Below are 24,499 nucleotides of genomic sequence, written 5' to 3'. Positions count from 1 at the left end.
CGTGCGATCAAGTGGAGTTACGAGCAATCCTAAAATTTGAGACCACCGTTGGTCCCATGACAATGATGCGTTCAGATTTCAGACCTCATTGATCCCATTATCCAACACAGTTCTTTTTGTATAAGCAAATTTAGAAAAACTCGATTCTAAAGCCTAGATTGGACGTCCGATGTATAGGCCTGGTCTGAAAGTTTTAGACATGTCTGATCCAACCGAAGTGGCCCATGTAACGCGTGGGCCGCTGACAGATGGCTCAACAACCCAACTTTCGGCAAACTCCTCAACGTGCGAGCACCAACACGATGCACGGATACTCCAGGGAGGGTCCGGATCGTGTATCCAACACGGCTCGGATACGGTGAGGATACGTATCCAAGGCCTACTAGGAAATCTGGATACGTAGTAGCCTGCATACGAGTATCAGATACGTATGGGCCGATTTGGATACGGCCCATGAAATGAAAATGGCCCAGCCTACCTCCCAGCTCCCACTCTCCCACGCTTGACCTAATCCCTTCCCCCGCACGCTCGCAGTAGAACGGCGCCGCATCCCGACTCCCGCACTTCCACTTCGACTGGAAACTTGGCGGCGACGGCGACCGGCGGCCGGGCTGCAAGCAGCCGGCGGCGAGCCGGAGACGCCCTCTCCGAAATCCCAAATCTCAGCCCCCCTGCAGCCCTGCGCCATCATCGAATCGACCGGCGGCGGGGCAGCAAGCGGCCGGCGGTGTCCCTACAGTTGGTAAGCTGCATCCTTGCGCCTCTACTCCAACCAACAACCATCCTTGTAGTTTTGTTCATCATGTGATGTGCTTCGATCTGAAATTTTGTTCATCTTTATTTGTTAGACTTTAGCAAACTCCTCCACGTGCGAGCACTTCACCAGTTCACCCACTCGGAGCAGGAGGAGAGGGAAAACCTCGCCGTCAATGTCTTCCAAGGGCGCTAGGGTTTAACCCCCAACTGTTCGATCTCTCCCCCAATCCAGTTCGGCTGCATCTAATCCGCGAGCCGGCGACATGGGGTACCTCCAGGAGGCCCGGGAGAATCACGTCAAGAAGAAGGTCGAGGAAGGTGACTCCCGCACCATCCCATCCGTGCCTCATAGCATTTTTCATTTGTTGATTTCGGCGTCCTGGAGTGTGCGGAGCTCCTATTGATTCTCTATGTTAGATGGATAGTTGACTACAAGGTTAAATCCGTTGGTTCGGCCTTGCTTCACCTGATTATGTGGTAGTTGGTATTTGCACGACGATATGTTGTTTGCATGAACTTCCATCGATATGGTGTTGTTAACTCATTAGTTATCAATTTTTAGTCTATTACAGTTTGTATAACAGATTCGAGCTTTGTAGTAGAGTACCCAGCTGCACAGGCCATTAGAAATTAAGAACATTTATCTACCAGCTTGTTACACCTGAATATTAGTGCATTCTTTTTTACTGTAACGGAATGAATATCAGAATGTTTTCTCACAGAAGTGGACACAATATATCCCATGCCCGGTGGAGTGAACTAACTATTCTTAATTATTGAGGAAATTTCTCTACTGATTTTCTCCTAGCAAGCCATTAATTAATGTTGAATCTCATAAAAAGATGTAAATGGTTGGACTAATAGAGTACTGTTCATCGTGGCCAGAATGTTTCTCACACAAACAGTTTTTTGTTCAATGGATTATTGTCGTTTACGACGTCTCCATTAGAAATGGTACCATAGTATGTGTCCATGTCACCTATGGTGTATAGAAAACGTTTCTAATTTACTCCCTCCGTCTCAAAATAAATGCAATTCTAGATTTGAGACAAGTCATTTTTTCTTAACTTTGACTAAATTTATAGAAAATAGTAACAGCATTTATGTCTCCAAGTAGGTTTACTATGAAAATATATTCCATGATTAATCCAATGATACTTATTTGGTATCATAATTGTTAGTATTTTTTTCTATAGATCTGGTCAAATTTAAAACTGTTTGACACTTTGACTCAAAAGGCGAGAATTGCACTCCTTTTGGGACGGAGGGGGGACTATGTGCACTATATCTATCAAACCTTCAGTAATTCTTATTGTATTTATCCTTGACTCACATTATCATTTCGTGACCTGGAATTTGCGCTGAAGCTGTTAGGCTATCTACTATTTAATAGCTAACACCCATCTCTCTGCTATGTAGTAGCAATTTTCCTCTCTCTACTGTGAGCAAACTGATGACATGGCAAGGCTTGTAGTCTACTGGCATGTCCCTGTTGGAGATGCTCTTTAGCATTCATTGAGATTGAGTTTTAGATTATGCCCTGGAAAGAGGAAACCCATTAAAGATTGTTGTATTTGTATCTATTTCTAAGAGTTAGTTCTTCCCATTATTTGTTTCTCTTTTCAGCTTTGCGGAGCAAAATGAAACAAAAGGCCCTTAAGGAATGTGATTTCTATTGTTCAAAATATGCTGAATGCGCTCGAGGAAGAACATTTTCCGTGGTATGGCAATGCCGCAAACAAGCAAAAGAGTTGAATGAGTGCCTTCATCAATAGTAAGTGCTCATTACATTCCAGTCTTGTAAGTTCCACTATGTTATGTTAGAATAAGCATCCAGGTGGCATCTCTGTTATTTGTTTGATTTTTGTTGTGTATGATAAAATTGCACTCATATTTAATGTCTACAGCCTGCTTGCATGTAGCAGCACTATTCACCTTTTAATATATATTTTATTTGCAGAATACGTAGGAGAGCTGTGCATCATTGCATTAAGGAGATAAATAAATAAATAAATTACAACACACCCACCATGCTCACCCCCACCCCCACCCACCCCTCACCCCCAGCCCACCCACCCACCCACTCTTACAAACTCATACCAGAAACAAACGCGCCTTTGACATCAAACCATGACCCAGCCCAAAAAGGGAAAATTTTGCATATTGCCTATAATTAGAGAAATAGATGCCTCTTATCTGTTGTTCAGTAGCAGAATAATATGGTTTAAAATATATGTGCAGGTTTTCCCTCTTTTCAATTCTAGAATTGTTTTTGGTTACGAACAGCAACATGTTTCATTTAGCTATTCATAAGATGCATTTCTGGAGGTTGATTTGACATTGGAATACCATGCTAGGTGATTAGTACGTGTTACTACAATTTTATCTTATCAGTAAGCACCAGGCATAATTTGACTTAGATATGGTTAATCTTTTCTCTAATATTTACACGTGACCAATTTTAGTGTACTTCCCTGTCAAGAATTCCAGGAGTAACCAGATCTTATTGCTTGTGACAGCATGGTCTCATGGGGAATGATGCTAAAACACTGGACAACATTAATGGTTGACAATTTACTTGATTCCCTGTTAATCCAAATGTTGTGTTTGCTATTTGATGACCCTAGTATTATTTACTCCCTCCGTTCCAACTTCCAAGTTATAAAACATTTTGTCTTTTCTAGATGCATTGCTTTTACTATGTATCTAGACATAGTGTATATCTAAGTGCATAACAAAAGGTATGCATCTAGAAAAGCCAAAACGTCTTATAATTTGAAATGGAGGGAGTACTGATCAATTTGTATGGGAAAATAAAAAATGAGCTGTGCTGCTATCCATCATGATCAGAATGTGAGTGTCTTCACGTGATGACAACAAGTTAGTGACTATGCTATTGATTTTCATTCCTTTGGTTGAAGTGCTTTGTTTTCCTCAGTGTGGGACATCTCATTGTAGCCTGGAAGATGTTCACTTTTACTCTCTTTCAAGAAGTTGCATATTGCATTTGTTTACTAAAACTAATGTTGGCATGAGCAACACATCCTATTCATGTGGATATTCACCATGTGCTTTGTATGCCTTGGCAGCACAAATGATGCAGTCCTGGAAGAAATGAAGAAGGCTTATATGATTGAGCAAGAGAGCAAGGAGATGAACCAATAAGCAAAATGCATTGCACAATGTGCATCACGTTCTCCCTGCTTGTACGTATACTGTTGCCTTTGATAGATACTATTCATGGGCTGTGTTGCAAACATTGATTCTGCCCCATGCATAACCTGATACTAGTACTGGTCGGCAATGTTTCTGTTTCTGTCGAATATGCAATACAAGTTGTTTTCTTCTGTTGCAATTTTCATCCCAAATAGATTTTGTGTGGATGCAGATAAAGCAGTCGTGTTTTTGTTTCCCTGCTACCATTAGCTCTAGTTCCACCAAGATTACATATTTTGCTTCATAACAAATCATGTGGGCATAGGCATATTTGAGTTTATGGGAGTAATACAAAGCTAAGCAGTGGACGGGGTTACATTTTCCGGTGCAAGTTAAGGTACTGATTAAAAAAAAAAGAACTGGAGACACTACTGGCCAAGACTGATAACCGATAGTAAATCAAGTTAACATCATCGGCCTCCTGAGAGGTCAGATCCAGGACCGATGCTTGTTGTCGCACGTGATGACGCATCCAACATGGCATATGAGTCGAACCCCTCACTTTGCAGAAACATCAGAGTGCTATAGTCCAGGTTCATCATTGCCATTTCTGGGACTGTCAATGTACTGTCGAGGTACTGCAAGATTTGCCGCATGCTAGGCCGTGCATTAGGCATTGGCTGCAAGCATAGGAGCCCCAGCTTTAGAACCAGGCTCACCTCTTGTGCACTGTACTGACCACTCAACCGTGCATCCACCGTGTCAAGAATTGCTCCTTTGTTCTAGTGCTCGAGCACCCAGTCTAGCAGCACAACCTGGTCATGCTCTAGTGGTCTTCGTCCACAGGTCACCTCCAATAGAAACATCCCAAATGCAAAAACATCGGTTCCTGGTGATGCTTTCCCTGTGCGGAGCAGCTCAGGGGAGAGATACCCCATGGTGCCAACCACATTTGTGGTCCTTGGGTTGGTGCCATGACTGTACATCTTTGCAAGGCCAAAGTCACCTAAACATCCATTCATCTCACTGTCAAGAAGAACATTGCTTGCCTTGATGTCTCGGTGAACAACCACCTGTTCCCAATCCTCATGGAGGTACAACAAACCAGATGCAATGCATTTGATGATGTGGAACCTCATGTTCCAACTTAAAACAGGTCTGCTCTGGTCATATAAATGCTTGTCGAGGCTACCATTTGACATGTAGTCATAGACCAATAGAAGTTCGCCTTTGCGACAGCAATATCCAAGTAGCTGCACTAGATTCTTGTGTCGAAGCTTCCCCATGCTAACAATTTCTGCGATAAACTCCTTCATTCCTTGCCTAGAATCATGCGACACCCTCTTTACTGCAATCTCCAAGTTAGATTCCAAAAAGACCCCTTTGTACACTCTCCCAAACCCTCCTGTCCCAAGTAATTGTTTGCTCACAAACCCTTTTGTAGCATGGAAGAGGTCCTTGTAAGAGAACCTGTGCGGCCCAAACTCGACCTCCCAATCTTCATGGAGCTCAGCATACCTCAACCATCTTCGCATAAACATGAACACAACAATGAGCAATGTGATGATGAAACCAGCCGTGGCAAATGGCAGCACTATCACCAAAGTTTCAGATAGGGAGAGCTTCTGGTGAAGTAATCTTGGCAGCACAGGTAGGTTAGATGCGTTGAGGACAGGTGCAGCTCTGTTCAAACTGAAGCTCCAGCCAAGTATGTAATGGTATGCTATGGAGAGAACTGTCGCCGATGAGAACCCGATGTATGCTGTAGTGTTCACTATCTCTGAAAGGTTGATGGCGGTTGACAGCAGAGGGCCCTTGGGCTTCTCAACATCCAGAGGAGCTAAGGTGACATTATGCTGTAGTGTTCACTATCTCTGAAAGGTTGATGGCGGTTGACAGCAGAGGGTCCTTGGGCTTCTCAACATCCAGAGGAGCTAAGGTGACATTGAGCTCCATGGCCTGGCCGCTGTAGTCCACCCACAGCTGCATGGCCTTACGGCTCATCAGCGTCAGGTTCAGAAACTTGCCAGTGCCGTCTTCGTAGTAGACGGCAGTGTGAGACTCCATGGACTGGAGATTGTTCACGTCAATGCCGACATGATTGCTGTCTGTGTCATGGAACTCGGGGCTGAGGACAGTATCAAGCTCGACAGCGAGGATGTGGTTGCTGGCTTTGCCATTGTTGCTGATGTTGAGGAGCCCCAAGTACTGCGCTCCAGTGGCATCCCCGTGGTCACTGCTCAGCTGGGCGGGCTCAGAGATGATGGCAAACACGAAAGTGGCTGAGAATGACTGGAGGGCGGCGCCGCTCACTGGCCTGTGGAAGCGGAGAGGAGCTGAGAAGAACGCATGGCCTTCGTTGGTTAGAGCAAGTAGGCCGCTTGGCGTGACAGCGGCAGCGCCATCAAGGGTGAGGTTTGCACCAGCGAAACCTTCATTAGGCGAACTGCTCGTCGCTGGCAGATGAAACCAGCTCGATTTTGTGGAGGACAAAGAGTAGAAGGATGGAGATGGACCTGATGCTAACCATGGTTGCCGTGATGCATGAGCTGGGCAAACTTCTCGAACATTTGTTACTGGGGAAGCACTCGTCTATTTTGTTGAACTGGACGCCTAGCAGTGCTCGGTGGAGGTCTTCTTCCAAGTCAATTCAACAAAGTAATGCATCACCAATACTGTTCTCTCGCATGTGCCTTCCTGGAAAGGATGTTCTTTGAATATTTACACCGCCAAACTTTAACGTCTCATGTCACCTCAGGGAAAGACACAGTATTTATTACTAGCTACTCTTCAGCCTGTTCGCTTGTTTGTATACGATCGTGGATTATAAGCTAGAACAGTATTTTTCTTTCACACTAAACCAGCCAGCAGTAAATAATCCACGATCGTTTACGACGAAACAGGCTGCTTGTCTCGTTACTTTGCCGGCCGGGCATCTTCCTTGACTCATTCTCAGACGTGTAATGTAAGGAGCTTTAAAAAAAAAGTAAGCAGCGAGCGAAACATTTGTCAGCTAGTCACTCAAAACACAAGATTTTGACGTAAATATTTCGTATAATATGCTTAGTTTATCATGCATGTTAGGGGACAATTTCAGATTTTTGTCACTCATATTTTTGTTTACCAGATTAGTTATGGGAATTCAAGCTCTCAGATAACTTGATCTGTATTGTTCCATTTACTGCATATATATCTTACAAGAGCAAGACATGGGTCGGCGGCATACACCTCCTTGCGGTCTGAGATAACCAAACAAGAAAACATGTGGCCATTTTACTTAGCCACAGAAGCACAGAGCCTTACATATGCCATTATGCTGTCAGCCCGTCATCTTCCTCCCGACAGAGTGCTAGACATAGTGCCAGCGCTTGACGCTGAGGACAACTCACACGCCACGGCATCCAGTTCAAGCTGTTGGTCCTTCATCAGAGTCGCCATACTGAAACTGAAATTCATGGGCATCACCTCATTCTCCGGGAAGACCATGTCGCCGTCAAGGCACTGGACAACTCGCCGCATGGTAGGCCTCGCGTTGGCCAGTGGATGTGAGCAGTGCAGGCCAAGCTTGAGCACCAGCTAGACCTCCCTGGCGGCATAGTCATCTCCGAGCCTCGGATCAGCTGCTTCCATGATGGAGCCGTTGCGCCAATGGTGAAGCACCCAGTCGACAAGCACGGCCTGGCTCCCTTGAGCGTCCTCCTTGACGGGCGGCCTCCAGCATGTGACCTCGAGAAGGAACACGCCGAACGCGAACACATCAGTGGGCTGTGCCCGAGCTCCGGGGCTAGGTACCCCATCGTGCCAACCACGTGGGTGGTGTTAGGATCCGTGCCATGGTCGTACATCCTTGAAAGCCCGAAATCACCCAGCCGGCCGTTCATCTCCGCGTCGAGGAGCACATTGCTGGCTTTGATGTCACGGTGGATGACGATCTTCTCCCAATCTTCGTCAAGATACAGCAGACCCGACGCTACATCTTTGATTATCTTGAACCTTTGGCCCCAATCCAAGGTGGGTTTATCTTGGTCGTGCAAATACCTGTCGAGGCTGCCGTTCGGCATGTAGTCGTAGACCAAGAGGAGCTCACCTCTCTCCTCTCCGCCGGCAATAGCCGAGCAATTGCACGATGCTCCGATGGCGGAGGCGTCCAAGGCTCACGATCTCCGCGACGAACTCCTTTATCCCCTGTCTGGATTCGTGCGAAACCCGCTTGACCGCGACCAGCGCCTTGGATTTCGGGAGCACGCCATTGTACACCCTCCCAAATCCTCCTCTCCCAAGCAAGTTCTTGTCCTTGAAACCGCCCGTCGCGTAGAACAGATCCTTGTACGCGACCCGAAGCCAGCCTCCCAATCCTCGCGCAGCTCGGCGAACTTCGCTCGCTGTTTGGCGACGACGACAATCGCCGTGGCCATTGCGAGAACGAACACCACAGACGCGATTGCCAGAACGACCTCTAGGACCTTTGGTCGTGTGTTGCCGGTGTTTTTTTTAACACTTTTTTAAACTAATTTTAAATTTAACACTGTTTTTACTTCTTCAAAACTAACTCTTTTGGTCGCGTCTATTGCTATGGCGCGGCAAAAAGCCTGTGCCGCACCATGCATGGTGGCGCGGCGGGTGGCTGACGTGGCGACAACCGCAAATGCTGACCGGTGACGTGGCAGCGCCTGTCACGCCACCGATCTTGGTGCGGCAGTGACGTGCCACGGCGCATGGCGCGGCAGTACCTGGACGCAGACAGACAGAAGATTGGCTACCGTCGGGTGAGGATCGACAGCGACGCGACCATAGACGCCGACTTCGTCGACCCCTAGCCGGTGGGCTCCGACCAGGTGTTCTAGTCCGACGTGAGGTCGCGCAGTATGGTCGACTACTGCGCGTCTAAAGAGGGTGCCTTCTTCGGCGATTTCGTGGCGGCGATGATCAAGCTCGGGAGGATCGGGGTCAAGACGCCGGCCACCGGCGTCGAGATACGCCGGGACTGCCGGTTCCCGAACTAGTTGCTACTTAATCTCGCCGGCAGTGCTGCCGCGACGCATTGAAACGAATATGAAGGAAATAAATGAAGTCCGTGTGCAAGTTGACAAGCTGCCACATAATATTTTCATTGGTTCAACATAATATAATCAACTAAGCCTGCAAGTTTCGGACAACAATATTCGTTCGACCTAACAAACTAAGACCCATGAGTGTAAGGATCCCGCAGACGTCTCTGTCTCTTCAGATTTGTTGGCAACACATTGAGAGTGTAGCCAATGTCGGTGTGGTCGCGTTGCCGGTAGGTACGGCTTGTACTCTGCAAGTATATGATATGCACGATTACTTATAATCTTTATGATCGTTAGTTCATGGAGATTACGTATTTAAAGAAATTACCTTTGTTAGTACCTGTGAGGCTCCTTGGGTACCAAGCGGGGCACCACCTAGCTGACACATGTCGATCTCGTCTTGCGGTCAATCGTCCCACTAGTCGTGCTGTCTGCCGAAGCCCCGGGGGTCGTCATCGTTGTCCTCGGTTGCAGGGTCTTTCTCAGCGCTATGATGTGGTGGTGTACGCACTGCGAAAGTGGCACCTGTCACCGGCTAAGAAGAGCCGGCTGGTGTCCTCAAAGAGGCTGAAGACGTGCCACCCGACCGCGACGGGAGTGGTGGTTCTATCCAAAGAGTGTCCATGCAGCTAGCTTCCTGCAGCTCTTCTTCAACTTTTGCATAAATAGACGTTAAAGTTAGTGCATTTCCCAAACGCATATACAAAAAAATATTTTTGGAACGGACAAGTTTATGTTTACCTCCACAAAAGCCTCGAGAACGTCTGACCCCTGCCTTCTAGACTCGTGAATCCGGAATGCTGCTTCGTTGGACATCCTTGACAATTGTGTCGCCTAGGTACAGAAACGCGGTTTGACAGTTTTAGTACACATACTTAATATCAAATGGATAACAAATTGTACCATTTAAGTATCTTACCACGTATCTTTGAAGCAGGGCTCTCTGTAGCTATGTGTCCTCCCTAGTTGCAACGTCGTACACATCTTCGATCACATCTTCCTCCGAGTCCTCGTCAATCGCCTTCTCAGTGTACGAGGGCTTGATATGTATCCTCGTAGACCTGTAAAACCACCGCAGGTGCTCATCAAAGGTGTGCTGGTCGTGTGGGGGACCCGCATGGACCGACTGTCGTTCCCTGGTCTGCCACAAGTGGATGTACGCGTTGTGTGTCACGCGTTAATCCTTGGTCTTGTACCTCTTCCTGCGGTCATACCTGCAACAAAACGATGTTAGTTGTACCATACACACATCTGAATTGTAGCTTTGTTATTAATCGATAACGCACCCGTGCAATTCTTGGTTGGTGGAGTAAAGCGGCGGTGGACAACATGTCATTCTTCCAAACTATCTGTAAACCCTGATGGACAAGTGAATCTCGACCACATGGAAGAAAATAAGAGGGACGTTGCAGCGATATTCGTCTGACTCATCCCTAGTGACAGGACTTAGATAGTACTTGAGCTCCGAAGCATCCCAAGGACACCAATGCACCTGAACATTTCGTAATTGAGTTAGGTTGTGATATAGTGTATATCGAACAAGACACATGTACGATAGTAAAGAGAGCGTAACCTGGTGCTGTGTCAGGACGTCGAGACCGTCCGTGTACTCCCTGTACTTGCGCCTCACATTTCCTCTCACTAAGTCTGCTTCTGTCCAGATATACAAAGCTATAGGGAGTGTATCCTGCCTGTTCCATTGCTGCATTGAACACGATAATAAATTAGCCATTAATAATTTAATCATATGTAACTGCCTCGAAAAATATAGTGAACCGGAGTACTTACTGGTAAACCAGTATTAAGGGCCCTTCCAACAGGCCATCGTTCCCAACACCAAACCTGGAGTAGGTTGGAGCAACCCCCAAGGTTCGCATACCCTGAGGTATGATGGCGGGCAACACACTGCTGTCGATACGTCCATGTCAGGACTGCGCTGCCCTAGTTGTATGCCGCTATGTTCTCACATGGCTGACGTAGTATGTCAAGGAAGATCCAGCTGATAATGTTGTCGGAGGCGTCTAGAAAGAGGAAAGCACCAAGGAAGTGTCAGAGCCACACTCTAGCGAACCTGTCGATCTGAGCCTCCTCAACCTATGGGTCTAAGTAATTAAAGCGCTCTATGATCCAGGACGACGAAACTCCAGAACTTTTCCTAAAATTCAACAAAGAAAATGAGACCCAGTGGCTACAGAAAATCAATGCAAGTATTAAATAGGCTTGAATTGCTCACTTATTTTTCTTTGAAACCTTGTCGTCCGGTGGAAGAAAGTCAGTGAACTGAGCCACTAGCTCCCTCCTGTGATCGTTGTCAACTATACCTGTCACTGGAAGTCCTCCCAACCGAAGGACAAAGATAGCCTTCATGTCCTGCATGGTCAAGGTCATCTCACTGCAAGGTAGGTGGAACGTGTGGGTCTCAGGCCTCCACCTATTATAAAAACAGAACGACTGTTAGTTGACTCAAATTTGTTATAAAAATGTTTACGTACAAAGAAGGCACCCGCACTTGTCTATAGTTGCGGTAAGTAGTGCTGGGTCAAGGGGCGGAAGACTGTAGTTGACAACATGGACAAACTCGAGGAAGCCGGCACACCGTATATACGGCACGTAACGCTCGTCCCACTGGTGCGCCCTGGTGTGCGTGTGGGGCCTCAAAGCAAGCAAGGCCACCTCTGCGTTGGTGTCACTCAAGATGTGTGCTCGGTGCTGGTTGTCGTACTCCACCTCAAGAATGGGATACAATGGGTGCTGCGTCGGAGGGGTCATACTATTACAAATTGATAAACAAAGGGTTAGAATATTCAAATTAACAATATTAAAATTAACATTATGTAGCATTGCAAAAATTGAACTATTTGTTATGCAATACAAATACAATATGAAAGCACATATATATATTCAAAGTAACATTAACAAACATATTAAACAACTTCACTAGAAAAATAAGCATTTGACGAAACTTCATCAAGTCATCCAAATCGACGTATCACACACTACTAAGTACCGACACTTGAAAACTAGTATCTATACCCAAAATCCCTAAATAACTAACTAACTAACTATAAACTAAATAATAAATACCTAATCAATCCCTAAACCCAAAATCCTAACTAACAGTAACATAAACCCTAACTATCCTAAATCACTAACTATCCTAAATCAATATCAATCATAAAACCCTAACTATCCTAAATCACTAACATAACTATCCTAAATCACTAACTATCATAAATCAATAACAATCATAACAACATGAAATCGAGAGGGAGGTACCTTGATATGAGCGGGCGGGCGTGACGCGCCGGTGTTCGTGGCACGGTCGGCGCGGGCGCTACGCGGTGGGAGTGGGCGGGCGTGGCCGTCCGGGCGTGTACGGGCACTGGCGGCGGGGCGCTGTGCGACGGGCGGGCTCGCTTGCGATATTTATCTGGTCCTGCCGCGTCATGCGCCGTGGCGAGTCACTGCCGCGCCAAGATCGGTGGCGCGTCAGGCCCTTCCATGTCACCGGTCAACATTTGTGGTCGTTGCCACATCAGCCACCCGCCGCGCCACCTTCAGCCCTCGCCCGGTCGCCATCTCGCCCCTCGGCCCTCCGGCAGTCGGGCCTCGACAACCAACACGGCAGCGCCTTGAGCCCGACACTCCTCTGGCGGCGGCGGCGGTCAGGGGTCTTTGCAGGATCCCCCTCGGCTCCGGCGTCTGGCCCTCCTCCCCGGCTCCTTTCTCATCTCTGGCTTGAAGCAATAGCAAGGCGAACACAAACGATCTCAGATCCATTCTTGATTCTTCACGGTAAGAATTGAAGGTTTCATTTTCTATTTTTTTATTGCATTGTGTTTTTTGAAAGAAATGTTGCATTGTGTTCTTGTAACGTTGATTATTACCAGGGGCGATACCAGGTTCACTTTGCCTGGTGCCTTGTTACCAGGATAAAAATATATTTTACCTAACATGTATTCTAAAAAATTTTATATACTACTTGAGCTGTGCACCAGGATCAACTTTATATTTGTTTTGTCCCTTATTACTATTGCTTATATGCATTGGAAATTTTCATACGTGGAATACCCAGCCGTGAAATCTCGGCTCTGCCACTGCTGGCAACGACGTCAACGGTTTCTTTCTCATGGTTGGTGATGGTTTGAACTTTGAACAATGGTCGGGTCACTGATGTTCCTTGACGGGAGAGATTCGACGGTATGACTAGGCACTGCAGATGCAGCATGCAGTTAAATTCGTCTGCTCTGTTTGGAAATTAGAAGTGAGGACATAAAATAAGTCACTGATAACATTCCTCTTGTCGTGATCGGTTGGACTCGTTGATTCAGACATATATTAGAGATGACTGATTGACTGCATTGAAGGGCCTGTTTGGAACACGAGTTTTGTAGAAATCATGCAGAAATTTTACAGAAATCGGTTCAATCTCGCATAAAAAATGCAACAGGAAAAAAACCCCTAAAAATCCCATGCTCCAAATATGACCGTAAACCTTGCTCTTTTTCTTCTGTAGAAAATAGGAAAAGAAAATGAATATGTTAATGCAATTTGCAACTGCCAGGCATTACCACTTTCAACCATTGACCATTCCATTGTGCACCAGAAGCAGTTGGTACATACTCTGAAGTAATTGCTGGTATAGTGGTACTACTGGTCTGCATAACTCTGGGTTTTCAGACGACATTGATGAGCTAGTGAGTTCTTTGGGCCCGAAACTATTCGAGTAGTTAGTTATGGACCATATATGCTTTATGTGAAGCCCAATAATAATAAGGCCTGCCCAAGCGTCACAATATTACAAGTTTACAACTAGGGGTATTTTGCTTTGGAATACCATCTTTAGCCTCAAATTCTTGTTTCCACTTTTTTCCTCCCTCTCCACGCATGACCACGCAATGAATTTGGAGGCACTACTAGCTCCTTCGTTTTGCCCTTTCCAAGATTCACTACACCATATAAATATCCATTTTTGTGTGTGCCGGTTGATCCTTCGAGATGAGGTGAGTGGAGATATAGCTGGTCTCCTTAGGCTATACAGGTCCATCCTAAACGGGCTAATGCTCCTACCACTGAGCTCACTTGCGAAAGCAGCAACCCTCGTGGGCCTTTTTGACCTGCCTGGCCTGCATATACAATTATACATGCTGCTGCTGGGCAGTGCCAGCTTAACGCTGCCATTTACTGCCGGACACGAGCTGGGTTTCGCCGGCGATGGCCCTTGCTAGGGCGCCTTTCGCGTGGACGTGACCCCCTCCCAGCCTAAGGCTAATAGTTACAGCCGACTGCTGCCTGGCTGTAAAGTTTTTTTAGTCTTCTTTCAGTTCACTTATATAGTAGTAAGATCTTCACTATTAATACACGGTCTAAGTGTCTCTGTCATATAGTTTTTTTTTTGTTCTTGTGTCTAAGCCAACCGTAAGCTTATAGCTCGCTTCTCCTTTTTCTTCTCTTCTCTCTCCTCTACCTTAGCATTTAGCCAGCTCACCGTCCGTTACTTCCTCCATCCCAAATTATAAGATGTTTGACTTTTTTGACACCAAGTTTGATCACTCGTCTTATTCAAAAATTTGTACAAAATATCATTTCTTTTGTCGTGGCTTACTTTATTAATAAAAGTTCTTCGAATGACTTAAATTTGACTATATTTGGATAATTTTTTTGAATAAAACGAGTGATTAAATTTAGGATAAAAAAGTTCAAACGTCTTGTAATTTAGGATGTAGAGAATATTATACTTGCTCTGGTCACAAAAGCCAGGTCGTCCCGGCTCAATCCTTTCGGTCCCAAGCGAAAAAGGGAGCTGCATCGAGACCTCACTCACCGCTGTCGTGTGCACTTCTCCACTGGGCTGCCAGCCAGCCGGCCGGCCCACCGCCTTTTGGACTGAGCAGGGCAACGCCGCGGTGCATACCCATTGACCAGGGCCCCCGACCCCGTACCACTCAGATGAGATCACAAGCTTCGATGGCCGGCAACGAATTCCTCGATGGCAATCACCGAAACGTTAGCTCACCGGTCACCGCCGTGTCGGCGTGTCGCTGACTTGCTGCTGGGAAGGAACACACGCGCTGCTGGCTGCTCCATGGCCTTTGGAGAGGATAGACGCGGATCCGGGCCGGGGGGGACTCGGGGAAGGGGAGTGATTCGGTCGGGAACAGCCGCGCCGGGCGACAGCTCTGGTGCCGGACTGCCGGTGCCTCCCTGCGTACGCACAGCTGCACAAGGCAACCCGTGGACAGCATGAATTCCGCCAATGATTTCTTCCCCCTGTCAATCTGCAAGTGGGCGTCGGCCTAGGTTAGCTTAATATAGGTAGATGCTCCTAGCAAGTCCGTTGTGGGCCTGGCCGTACCCTAGCTAAATTGGCTACTTGTGTGTGTGCGTCTTGCGGTTGGCATGGACAGGTCCTTTTGCTAGGGCCATCTTTTGCCTTTACTTTGTTGACTTGCTGCAAGCACTTGGGTGTCAAATATTTTGCGCGTCGTTTGCAACGTGGGCATTTCACACATTGTTTTTTATTGAAAAGACAGAATTCTACACAAATTCAGTAGGAGTTCGATACTAGTAGTCTTCTATCGAATTCAGAAATTCTTATGCTGCGGAGGGTTTGACGAGGTAGTTTTCTATCTGGAGGCACGTTTACTAGCTCTGTTTTTTTTTGTAGAGGACGAACTGAGGAAGCCAACAACTGGTCAGTTTGGCGCTTACAGTGGTACTACGGTCACTAGTTACTTCTTTTGAAGATATTCCTTGCTGGTCCCCTGCAAATTATCAGAAAGTTGTGACGTGGCCACAGAAAGCGGATAACCACGCCGACGCCGGTGGGGGGCCTAGTCAGTAGCCACGGCTTGGGTTTGAGCAACTGCAAAAGCTTTCGTCCTGTTTACTTAGTTTATAAGTAGTACTTTTCGGTTAGTGAATAGTATTTTTGTCTCACCATAAATCAGTCCTAATAGTAGTTTCAGTCATAGCTTATCAGCCAAACGAACCGGCATTCGCTGTTATTGGCCAGCCGTGTCTCCACTCGCCTGGGGTAGCCTGGGCTCTGAAGGAGGGCCTGGCTGGCTGGCTGGCTCTGCCTGGACAACATGAAAAGGTCGGCGTCCAAAGCGTGACGTTGCGGTGAACCCGGTCCGCAGCTGGCAACCTTTGTGATGCGCCGTGTGTGCCGCTCGCCTTTCTGATGCGACGCGAACTAAAAGAAGGCCGGAGCTGAGTCTGAAGCGGGGGCGGCTGGGGCGAAAAGGAAGAAGCGAGCGCGTGGATGGTGTGGCGCGCGTGTGGGAGCGGCCGAACGAGTTACGACTCGCGGCGTCGCCATCGGCTCACAGGCCAACGGCAATGATCGGCGGCCGCCGGCCGTCCCGTGCCGCGTGAGCGACCGTGTTTGTTTCTCTGGTGCTGGTGATGTGATGAGATGGGAGCCGGAGGAGGAAGCTTCATTTGGACTCCGGAGGGGCGTCAACTCAAAGTTAGGCCGGTTCCTACTCCTCAGCATAGTTACAGTACCTAGGAGGTAGTAGGATGACTGACTGACTGACTGACTATGGCTATCTTAACTTAATTTATGAGAGGGTAGGAGGACTGTCATTAAGCTCATAGATAGCGATGTGACAGGTAGGTGTTATGGTCGGAGCATTGTAGCAAGATGCAGCAAAACTTACGGGCTCGGAGTAACGGGGTATTAACGGGGTATTTGGTTCGAGCTATTAAACTTTAGTAGCTACTAAACGGTTTAGTTACTTTTAGTAACTTCAGAGTTACTAGAGAGGACTAAAGTCATTTTAGTAGCTTTTAGTCATAACGTTTGGTTAAAAAGTTACTAAAGTGACTAAAAGCTATTAAATTTAGTAGCTACTAGACGAACCAAACAGACCCTAAGGCCAGATGAAAAGCTCGCAGCTTGGTAGCTCGCTTACCTTGCTCATTAGTGGCTCGGCTTGATTCGACTCATTTATATTTTTCAACGAGCTGAGCTGGCATTTTAGCTCGTGTCGTTAACGAGCAAGCTTATGAGCCTAACGAGTCAATTTTGCTGGCCTTGAACAGTTCACATTTGGTTGATGACTAGATAAACTTAGGATTATTATGACTCTATTATTTTATTTTTTATAGATGTATGAATAATTAGTGTCGGTGTTTTCGGACCACCGACGAGTAAATTTGTATTTGTGCGTCTGACTCGGATGATGTGCTCGGAGGACACAAGGGTTTATACTGGTTCGGGCGGAACGTCCCTACGTCCAGTTCGCTGTTGCTCGTGTTACCGGCACTTAGTTTGCAGTAGGGGTTACAAATAGGCGAGAGAGGGAAATGATCCTAAGTCTCTGGTGGAATGAGTGAACGGATGCTGAGAGCTCGATTGCCGCTCAGTTGTGTGCTCGTGTCGTGCTCTTGTGTTCCGATTCATTCGTTGTTCGGTCCCCCGGTAGGGGCGTCCTGCTTTCCCTTTTATAGGCGAAGAAAAAACGCAGGTTACAGTGGCGGAAAAGGAGAAGAACGAGAGAGAGAAGAGAGAGAGAGAGAGAGAGAGAGAGAGCGAAGAGAGAGAAGAAGGCTTCCAGATTCGTCGGGTCCCGTCGATCCTGTAGATGTCAACAGGGATGGCTCCACGTCTCGGCCCTGTTCGTTACTGGCGCCATACGCAGGCGTCATCTGCCTGTCATAGCGTTCCTTTCCGTCCCGGCGGACGTCGTGGTGAACTGATGCGCCTGTCAGCGTCTGTACGAGGGTTAGGCAGAACAGTATCGGCACGCCCGACGCTGTTCTTGATGTGAATCGCCAGGTATGGTCCGTCATGGCCACGGGTTACATCGAGGCGTGCCAGCCTCTTTTCTGGTGTCAGAGTTTTGACCTAGGACCATAAGCTTGGACCTGGAGTGGTTGGCGGCAGTATGGGTCCCCGTCGGACAAGAAAAACCCGCGTTCTTGGGGTCGGGCGAGATAGAGCACGAACCCAAGGGGTTGAGCGAGTCGGAGCCCACGGCCTTGGGGTCGGGCAAGACGGAGCCCGCATCCGAGCGATCGGGCGAGGCAGAGCCCACGTCCTCGGGGTCAGGTGAGACGGAGCCCGCACACGAGGGGTCGGGCGAGACGGAACCCGCACACGAGGGTCGGGCGAGACGAAACCCGCGACCTTGGGCGAGACGGAGCCCGCGGCCTTGGAGTCGCTCGAGACCTTTTAATACGTCTCAAGCCATCCGGGGAGTCAGCGTGGGCACTAACCTCCTTGCTTTGGGTATCCCTAATAACGATACTCGACAATTAGTAAAAGACTATGGAGTATGGAACATGAATAATACAGTATATTGTTAAACTTGTGTATATGTTAGCACATATTAATTTTCTGTTTAATTTAAGTCTTATAGATTTATTATTTTTGTATAAACTATTCTCAAGCTTTTGATAAATGCAATATATATATATATATATATATATATATATATATATATATATATATATATATAGGGAGAGGCTATTCAGTAGCCGGCTACAAAATAAGTTATTCTGTAGCCACCTCCATTTACTATAATTCTATATACTAATTTACCATAATATCAATACATATTTACGATAGTTGGGTTACTATAACACATGGGGATATTTACCATAACGTTATATTAAACCACTTAGTAAGGAGTTACTATAATCTCGTAAATTAACATAGTAATTATCATAACTCAAAGTGGCTACAGAATAAGTTATTCTGTAGCCAGCTACAGGATAGTAGTTCTATATATATATATATATATATATATATATATATATATATATATATATATATATATATATATAATCTTTCTGTGTTTTTTTGATCTAGCCCGCGAGCTAAACGAGCCAGCTCGAGCTCGTAAACGAGCCGAGCTGAACAAGCCTTCTGGCTCGTTAAGATAACGAGCCTCGTTATCATAACGAGCCAGAACGAGCCGAGCCGAGCTGGCTCGTTAATCCAGCCCTACCTCTGAAGAATATATATAGATGCTCATCAACCGCCAATCCAGGTCCAAAATTTTCTTACCTTAATTTGTTCTATCTACGGAGTACTTCCTCCATACTAAAAAATGAAGTCGTTTTGGACAAGGCTTGGGTTAAACATTGGGAATATAAATCATGAATAACTTTTAATTTGTTGAGTTTGAAAATATAAAAACCATATGTATAGATTTGTCTTGAAAAATATTTTCACAAAAAATTACATATATCACTTTTTGATAAATATCTTTATAAAAATAAGTAGTCAAAGTTATACTTTGAAGACCGTGTCGCTGTCCAAAACGACTTCATTTTTTAGTATGGAGTGAGTACTACTTTAGATATAAGCATGTTTATAAATTCCGGCCCTGTTTGGATCACATGACAAAACTTTAGCTATGCACTTTTAGCCTATTTTTTTGCCATGTGGATCCAAACAGTGGGCTAAAAGTGAGCAAATGGCTAAAAACAGGGTTAAAATCTTTTGCTCCCAAAGAGGCCCTAAACTGGGCTAAACTCCCTTGGGGCGGGTGCTGGACGCCTCATACCCCTTGCCGCTCGCATGCATGGCTGTGCATGGATAATTAAATGAGGGCAAATCAGTTATTGTAGATTAGAGGACTAAAGTTTAACCCATGGATCCAAACAACCCAACAGGACTAAATTTTAGGGGCTAAACTTTAGTCTTTGGACTAGTGATCCAAACACCACCTCAATTTTATATGTTTTGATCGTCAACTTGTCCAACAATTGTACAAGTGTCCAATGGTAGATGACTGTTATAATGTTTTTAGAAAGTCGTTTTCATATTTAAAAGTGTACTCTATCATCTTACCATTACTGTTGATTATTTGTTAGAAAAGCATGTCATATAAAACCTTTGGTTAAGGTTTAGGTTCTGTGGCATCAAAGCGACCATTATGTTCTGAGCGAGAAGATTGTGGACGAGCAAATGACACGGTGCTAACTAACATGGCAGGATTATTGTACGGCGTATTTAAATTTGTTATGGAGACGATCTTCAAAAGTACATCATGATTTTAAGTTTTTGCTACGACATTTTTGTCAAGATCAGCATCATATCCCTAGTACCGTGGAATAGGACGGAGTGTGTTGCTATACTACCTTCGGTCAACTTGCCATAAACAACATATTTCCATTAGCCAAGGGAGTACCTTTTTTACACATTGTACTAAAAGGTTTTCCCTTTTTACACAAAAAATGATATATAACTCGAATTTCAAAGCCTAACATATTTCAATATGAATACATTTAATAAAGGAGGGTGCAAGGTATAATATTCTCTTCTTTGTGAAATATGAACATTTGTAGTTTTATCCTAAGTAAAACAATCCTAATTTAAAAATATATATATATATATAAAGAAGCATATCAACATAAAAAGTATTATTAACTATCTTCATAATAAGCTTATTGACGTTAAGCATATCAACATAAAAAGTATTATTAACTATCTTCATAATAAGCTTAATGATGCTAAGTAGATACCGTAAATATTATTGTTTTTTTAACTTGACAACTTAGTATAATCTTATAAACGCTTTATTTCGAGGCGGCTGGTGCAAGTCAAGTCATCACGTCAACACAAAAAGGACGTCGTATTCGAACAACCACTACATTATGGAGCAGCTAAGCTCCAGGCATGGACTTTCAAAATTTTTTGGTATTTTGTTTAATTCTCCCTGTCTTAAAATATAGAGATCTAGAGTTCAAATTTATACGAAAATATAAGGTATTCTGGGTCGTCAATCTCCTCTCTCCTCTTCCTTTTTAACAGAAAATTGTGAGATTTCTTTTAAATTTGATGTCATCCAAAACAGCCGGCCGATAACTAAGTTAAGTAACAACTACTCCGTCCATACTATTTAGTAAGGGGTAAGATGGTCTCTAATTAGTAAGGGGTAAGATGATCTTTTGTCAGGGTACTTATTTTATTTGAAATCGTTTGGATACCTTATATTTTAGGACACAAAGATTATTTCACGGCCACAATGTAACTCCGTGAACAAAATAGGTAGAAGTTCAAATTTCGGCTTTCTCCAATAATTTATAATGTTTTGCTTGATAAACTGGGCTCATGACATGGATTTTCATGGATTTTCTTATGCGCTACCCCTAGACCTACCACAACCCCCCCCCCCCCCCCCCCCCCCCCCCCCATTCAATCGTTGGCAACTCTCGATCGGCCGAAGCTAGGGCCAGCCCCACACGAACGTATTTGGAAATAGTGGATGATATTTACTAAGCACTTATCTTTAGAAAGTTTATATATATATATATATATATATATATATATATATATATATATATATATATATATATATATATATATATATATATATATATACATAGGGAGAATATATTCAGTAGCCAGCTACAAAATAAGTTATTCTGTAGCCACCTCCCATTTACGATAATTTTATATACTAATTTACGATAGTTAAGTTACTATAACACATGGGGATATTTACTATAACGTTATAGTAAACCACTTAGGAAGGAGTTACTATAATCTCATAAATTAACATAGTAATTATCATAACTCAAAGTGGCTACATAATAAGTTATTTTGTAGCCGGCTACATGGTAGTAGTTATATATGTATAAAAGCTGAAGGATCGTTTTTCTCTTTTTACGAAAAAAACGAAATTAGGCCCTATTTAAATGCTAAAGTATTCAGAAACACCTATATTAACAAATAGAAGGTTTAAAACTCATCATAGACGTGTAAAACTATGGTTTATAAAAATGAGGTGTAGAGTGAAGTTTTTAAAACTCCCAAGACAATTTTAGCTATATTACGAATTTTCAACACTATATAAAATTTGTTACATCTGCACGCTTCATTACACTCTAAAATCAAAGAATTTTACAAAACTTAAAAAAAAAACAAGGTAGTAATTCCACTTTGCATGCGAATCCTCATCTATGCCAACAAATTTACGGTTACGTTACTTATCTCACAGGGAATAGAATAAACAAAGTTACGGATTAATTTCTTGATTTTTACCTAAGGTTGTATAGCGATAATCCAAAGACCGCAACACCAACCAGAGACGCGTTAAAAATACTAGGAAAAGTAAACTGAGCAAAAAAAAAAAGGGGGGGGGGGGGGGGGGGGGGGGGGGGGGGGGGTCAATGTTCCAACTGTTTGATCGTAGTAACTCATCATAGTATCTACCATATCCATATCGGAAGATGTACATGGTTTCATAGTTGACAATCGATCGATCCGTGTCACGCACTATCTTCGACGTCTTTCCCCGTGCGACTAACACACACTCATTCAAACAAACTGAACATCTACCCTCACGTCGCACCTACTATAGACATTACCGAGACGGAGAAAGAGAGGAGAAAGACACAGACAGCAACAACATAAAACACAATCGTTGCAATATCTGAAATCATTTTTAATTGTGTGTTATTTTAAGAATGCATGTGTGTATGTCACTATCTACATCATTTATACCAAGTTTACAAAAACATAAAAATAATGTGTATAAAGTAATAAAAAAGTTCAAGGCGCAATATCACATTGGTTTTTCGCTTTTAGAAATACTCTATATGTCTCTAAGAAGATTGTACCATTCAAATTTTGTACCTAAAAACTTGTCATTTTAATCCCCTTAACTATGGGTGTGTTTGCTTGGGACCTTGGCCAAACCGCCCGGTCCAGACAACTGTGATCCAGACAGTCGATTTTGTTCGCCTAGAGTTTAATAAATCGTTGCCTGGCCCAAGCCAACAAACCAACCTGTATACATGATTACATGTGCATGCTGGAGAGAAAAAAGCCATTTTATGTCTCCACTAAACTGTTTGAAAATTTCTATGGTGTCTTTCTTTTGGGCTCTTGCGTTTGTACCCTTGTTTTGTATCAAAATTATGATTTTGCCCCTATTTTTTTTTACTTTGTGAATTTACCCCATACTGTGCCATTCACGAAGCACCAGTTTGCCCCTGCTCCGTCATCCACCCCTAACAGTGTTAAACTTTGTACAAAAGACATGAATGCCCATGCGATTTTGCCCCTTGTTTTTATGCCTAATTGTGATTTTGCCCCTGTCTGGCCGAGGCTCGGTTGCGCACGGCGCGGGGTCGACCGTCCGGCCATGGTGCGGCCACCGGAGATGCGGTGCTGGGGCCTAGCCGTTGGGGCGCAGGGTCAGGCTGTGGCCGCTGGGGGTACGGGGACGGGGAGCGGGGTCGGGCAGCCTATGCGCCGTGCCGAGGACGCGAACGTCGCCGGGGGAGGCGCGTGGATAGCGCACGGGCAGCTCTCGATCTCGTGCTCCGGTCCACGAAGTGCGAGCAGGGCGGCTCTACAGCACCAGGGCGACGTCGCGAACTCGGTTGGCCGGTTCTTGGCGGCGGGAAGTTGGCAACGGCGGTGGTCCACGGCATCAAGAAAAACGGCGGCGGTCTAGGGCACTAGCACAGCCGCGGGGAAGGCAAGGGGGCGCAGCTCGCCGGAGCAGGCTTGCAGCCGCGTGCATGAGCCGACAGGTCGGCCCCGTGGTGGCTCCTCGCTGTCGACGCGTGCGCGGGCGCGGGAGGACAACAGCTGCGGGTCGTAGGCAGCACCAGCTCCGTGGGTGCCCGGGGATAAGAGGAGGGCCATGGTCGGGGATGAGAGGAGGGGCGGAGGAGAGGCGCGGCCGGCCCCTGCAGCCGACGGCGGGGACACGCTGGCGGAGAATGGGAGCCACGGGGATCTGCTCGTCCGTCGAGATGCTCGAAGACGCCACCGCCAAGCTACTCGTCCATCGAGCACACACCGGAGCCAGGGACGTCGGCGAGGAAGCGTCGTCGTCGAGTTGCTCGTCCACCGCGGACTCCTTTCTCGCTCAGATCCCAGGCGAGAGCGCGAGCAGGACGGGTGGCCCTCATGGATTCCAGGCAGGACAGATCCAAGGCAGGGCGGTGGAGGGCTGTGGCGGCCTGGGGGACGGCAACGAGCAGCCGACCTCGTGGCCCCAGGGAGCAGCGCCTGGGTGGAGGGCGGCGGCGCCTGGGGTGGAGGGCGCGCCTGGAGGAGGGTGGCAGCGCCTGGGGTGGAGAGCGCCTCGCGCTTGCGGGAGGAAGCCGCCTGGAGAGGAGCTCACCGGAGGAGGCTCGCGCTCACGTGGAGGGGAGCTCGCCGGAGGAAGCTCACGCAACCCTAGCCGGCAACACCGGGACAAGCGGGCGCTGGAGTGTGGCGGAGGGAGGAGGAGACGCCCAGGGGGAGCGGGAAGGAGGGAGGATGAGCCACGCCGGGGTGGAGCGGGAAGGAGGGAGGAGGAGCTGCCTCGCGCGCGACGAGCCCCCGCCACCGGGAGCCGTGCGCTGCCAACGCCGCCGCCACCGGATGCCCCCGACGTCCCGGTCGATGCAGCCGGCCCGTGAGAAAGGCACAATTTCCTTATGGAGGCTGAATATAAGGATAAGGGGCAATTTGGTCTTTTCGCCTTTGTTTTTTCAAATTTTGATTTTTTTAATTCATTTATTCCATGACCATCTGACGGCATCCAAACCAGGGGCAAACAGATGATTTA

The 24,499-nt window shown here is 46.1% G+C and overlaps 1 protein-coding gene and 1 pseudogene across 1 annotated transcript; one reads left to right on the top strand and one right to left on the bottom strand.

The window, feature by feature from the left end:
* The first annotated feature begins 495 nt into the window (after positions 1-495).
* Positions 496-4,103, top strand: LOC136534256 (uncharacterized). The gene is made up of 4 exons (XM_066526712.1): positions 496-742; positions 849-1,074; positions 2,383-2,530; positions 3,846-4,103. The coding sequence occupies exons 2-4, from the start codon at positions 1,020-1,022 to the stop codon at positions 3,919-3,921; spliced, it is 279 nt and encodes a 92-aa protein (XP_066382809.1). The 5' UTR covers positions 496-742; positions 849-1,019; the 3' UTR covers positions 3,922-4,103.
* Positions 4,104-4,241: 138 nt separating this feature from the next.
* Positions 4,242-23,583, bottom strand: LOC136537308 (L-type lectin-domain containing receptor kinase SIT2-like; annotated as a pseudogene).
* Between the last annotated feature and the right edge of the window lie 916 nt (positions 23,584-24,499).

This window comes from Miscanthus floridulus, chromosome 2 (genome assembly GCF_019320115.1).
Source record: "Miscanthus floridulus cultivar M001 chromosome 2, ASM1932011v1, whole genome shotgun sequence".
Lineage (NCBI taxonomy): Eukaryota > Viridiplantae > Streptophyta > Magnoliopsida > Poales > Poaceae > Miscanthus > Miscanthus floridulus.
This window is presented reverse-complemented; position numbering and strand designations above follow the sequence as displayed.

Bases quoted from the DNA above. Each gene is read 5' to 3' on its own strand.
- LOC136534256 (XM_066526712.1), top strand. From the start codon at position 1,020: ATGGGGTACCTCCAGGAGGCCCGGGAGAATCACGTCAAGAAGAAGGTC. The intron at 1,075-2,382 runs GTGACTCCCGCA...TTCTCTTTTCAG, and splicing joins CAAGAAGAAGGTCGAGGAAG to CTTTGCGGAGCAAAATGAAA. The intron at 2,531-3,845 runs GTAAGTGCTCAT...ATGCCTTGGCAG, and splicing joins AATGAGTGCCTTCATCAATA to CACAAATGATGCAGTCCTGG.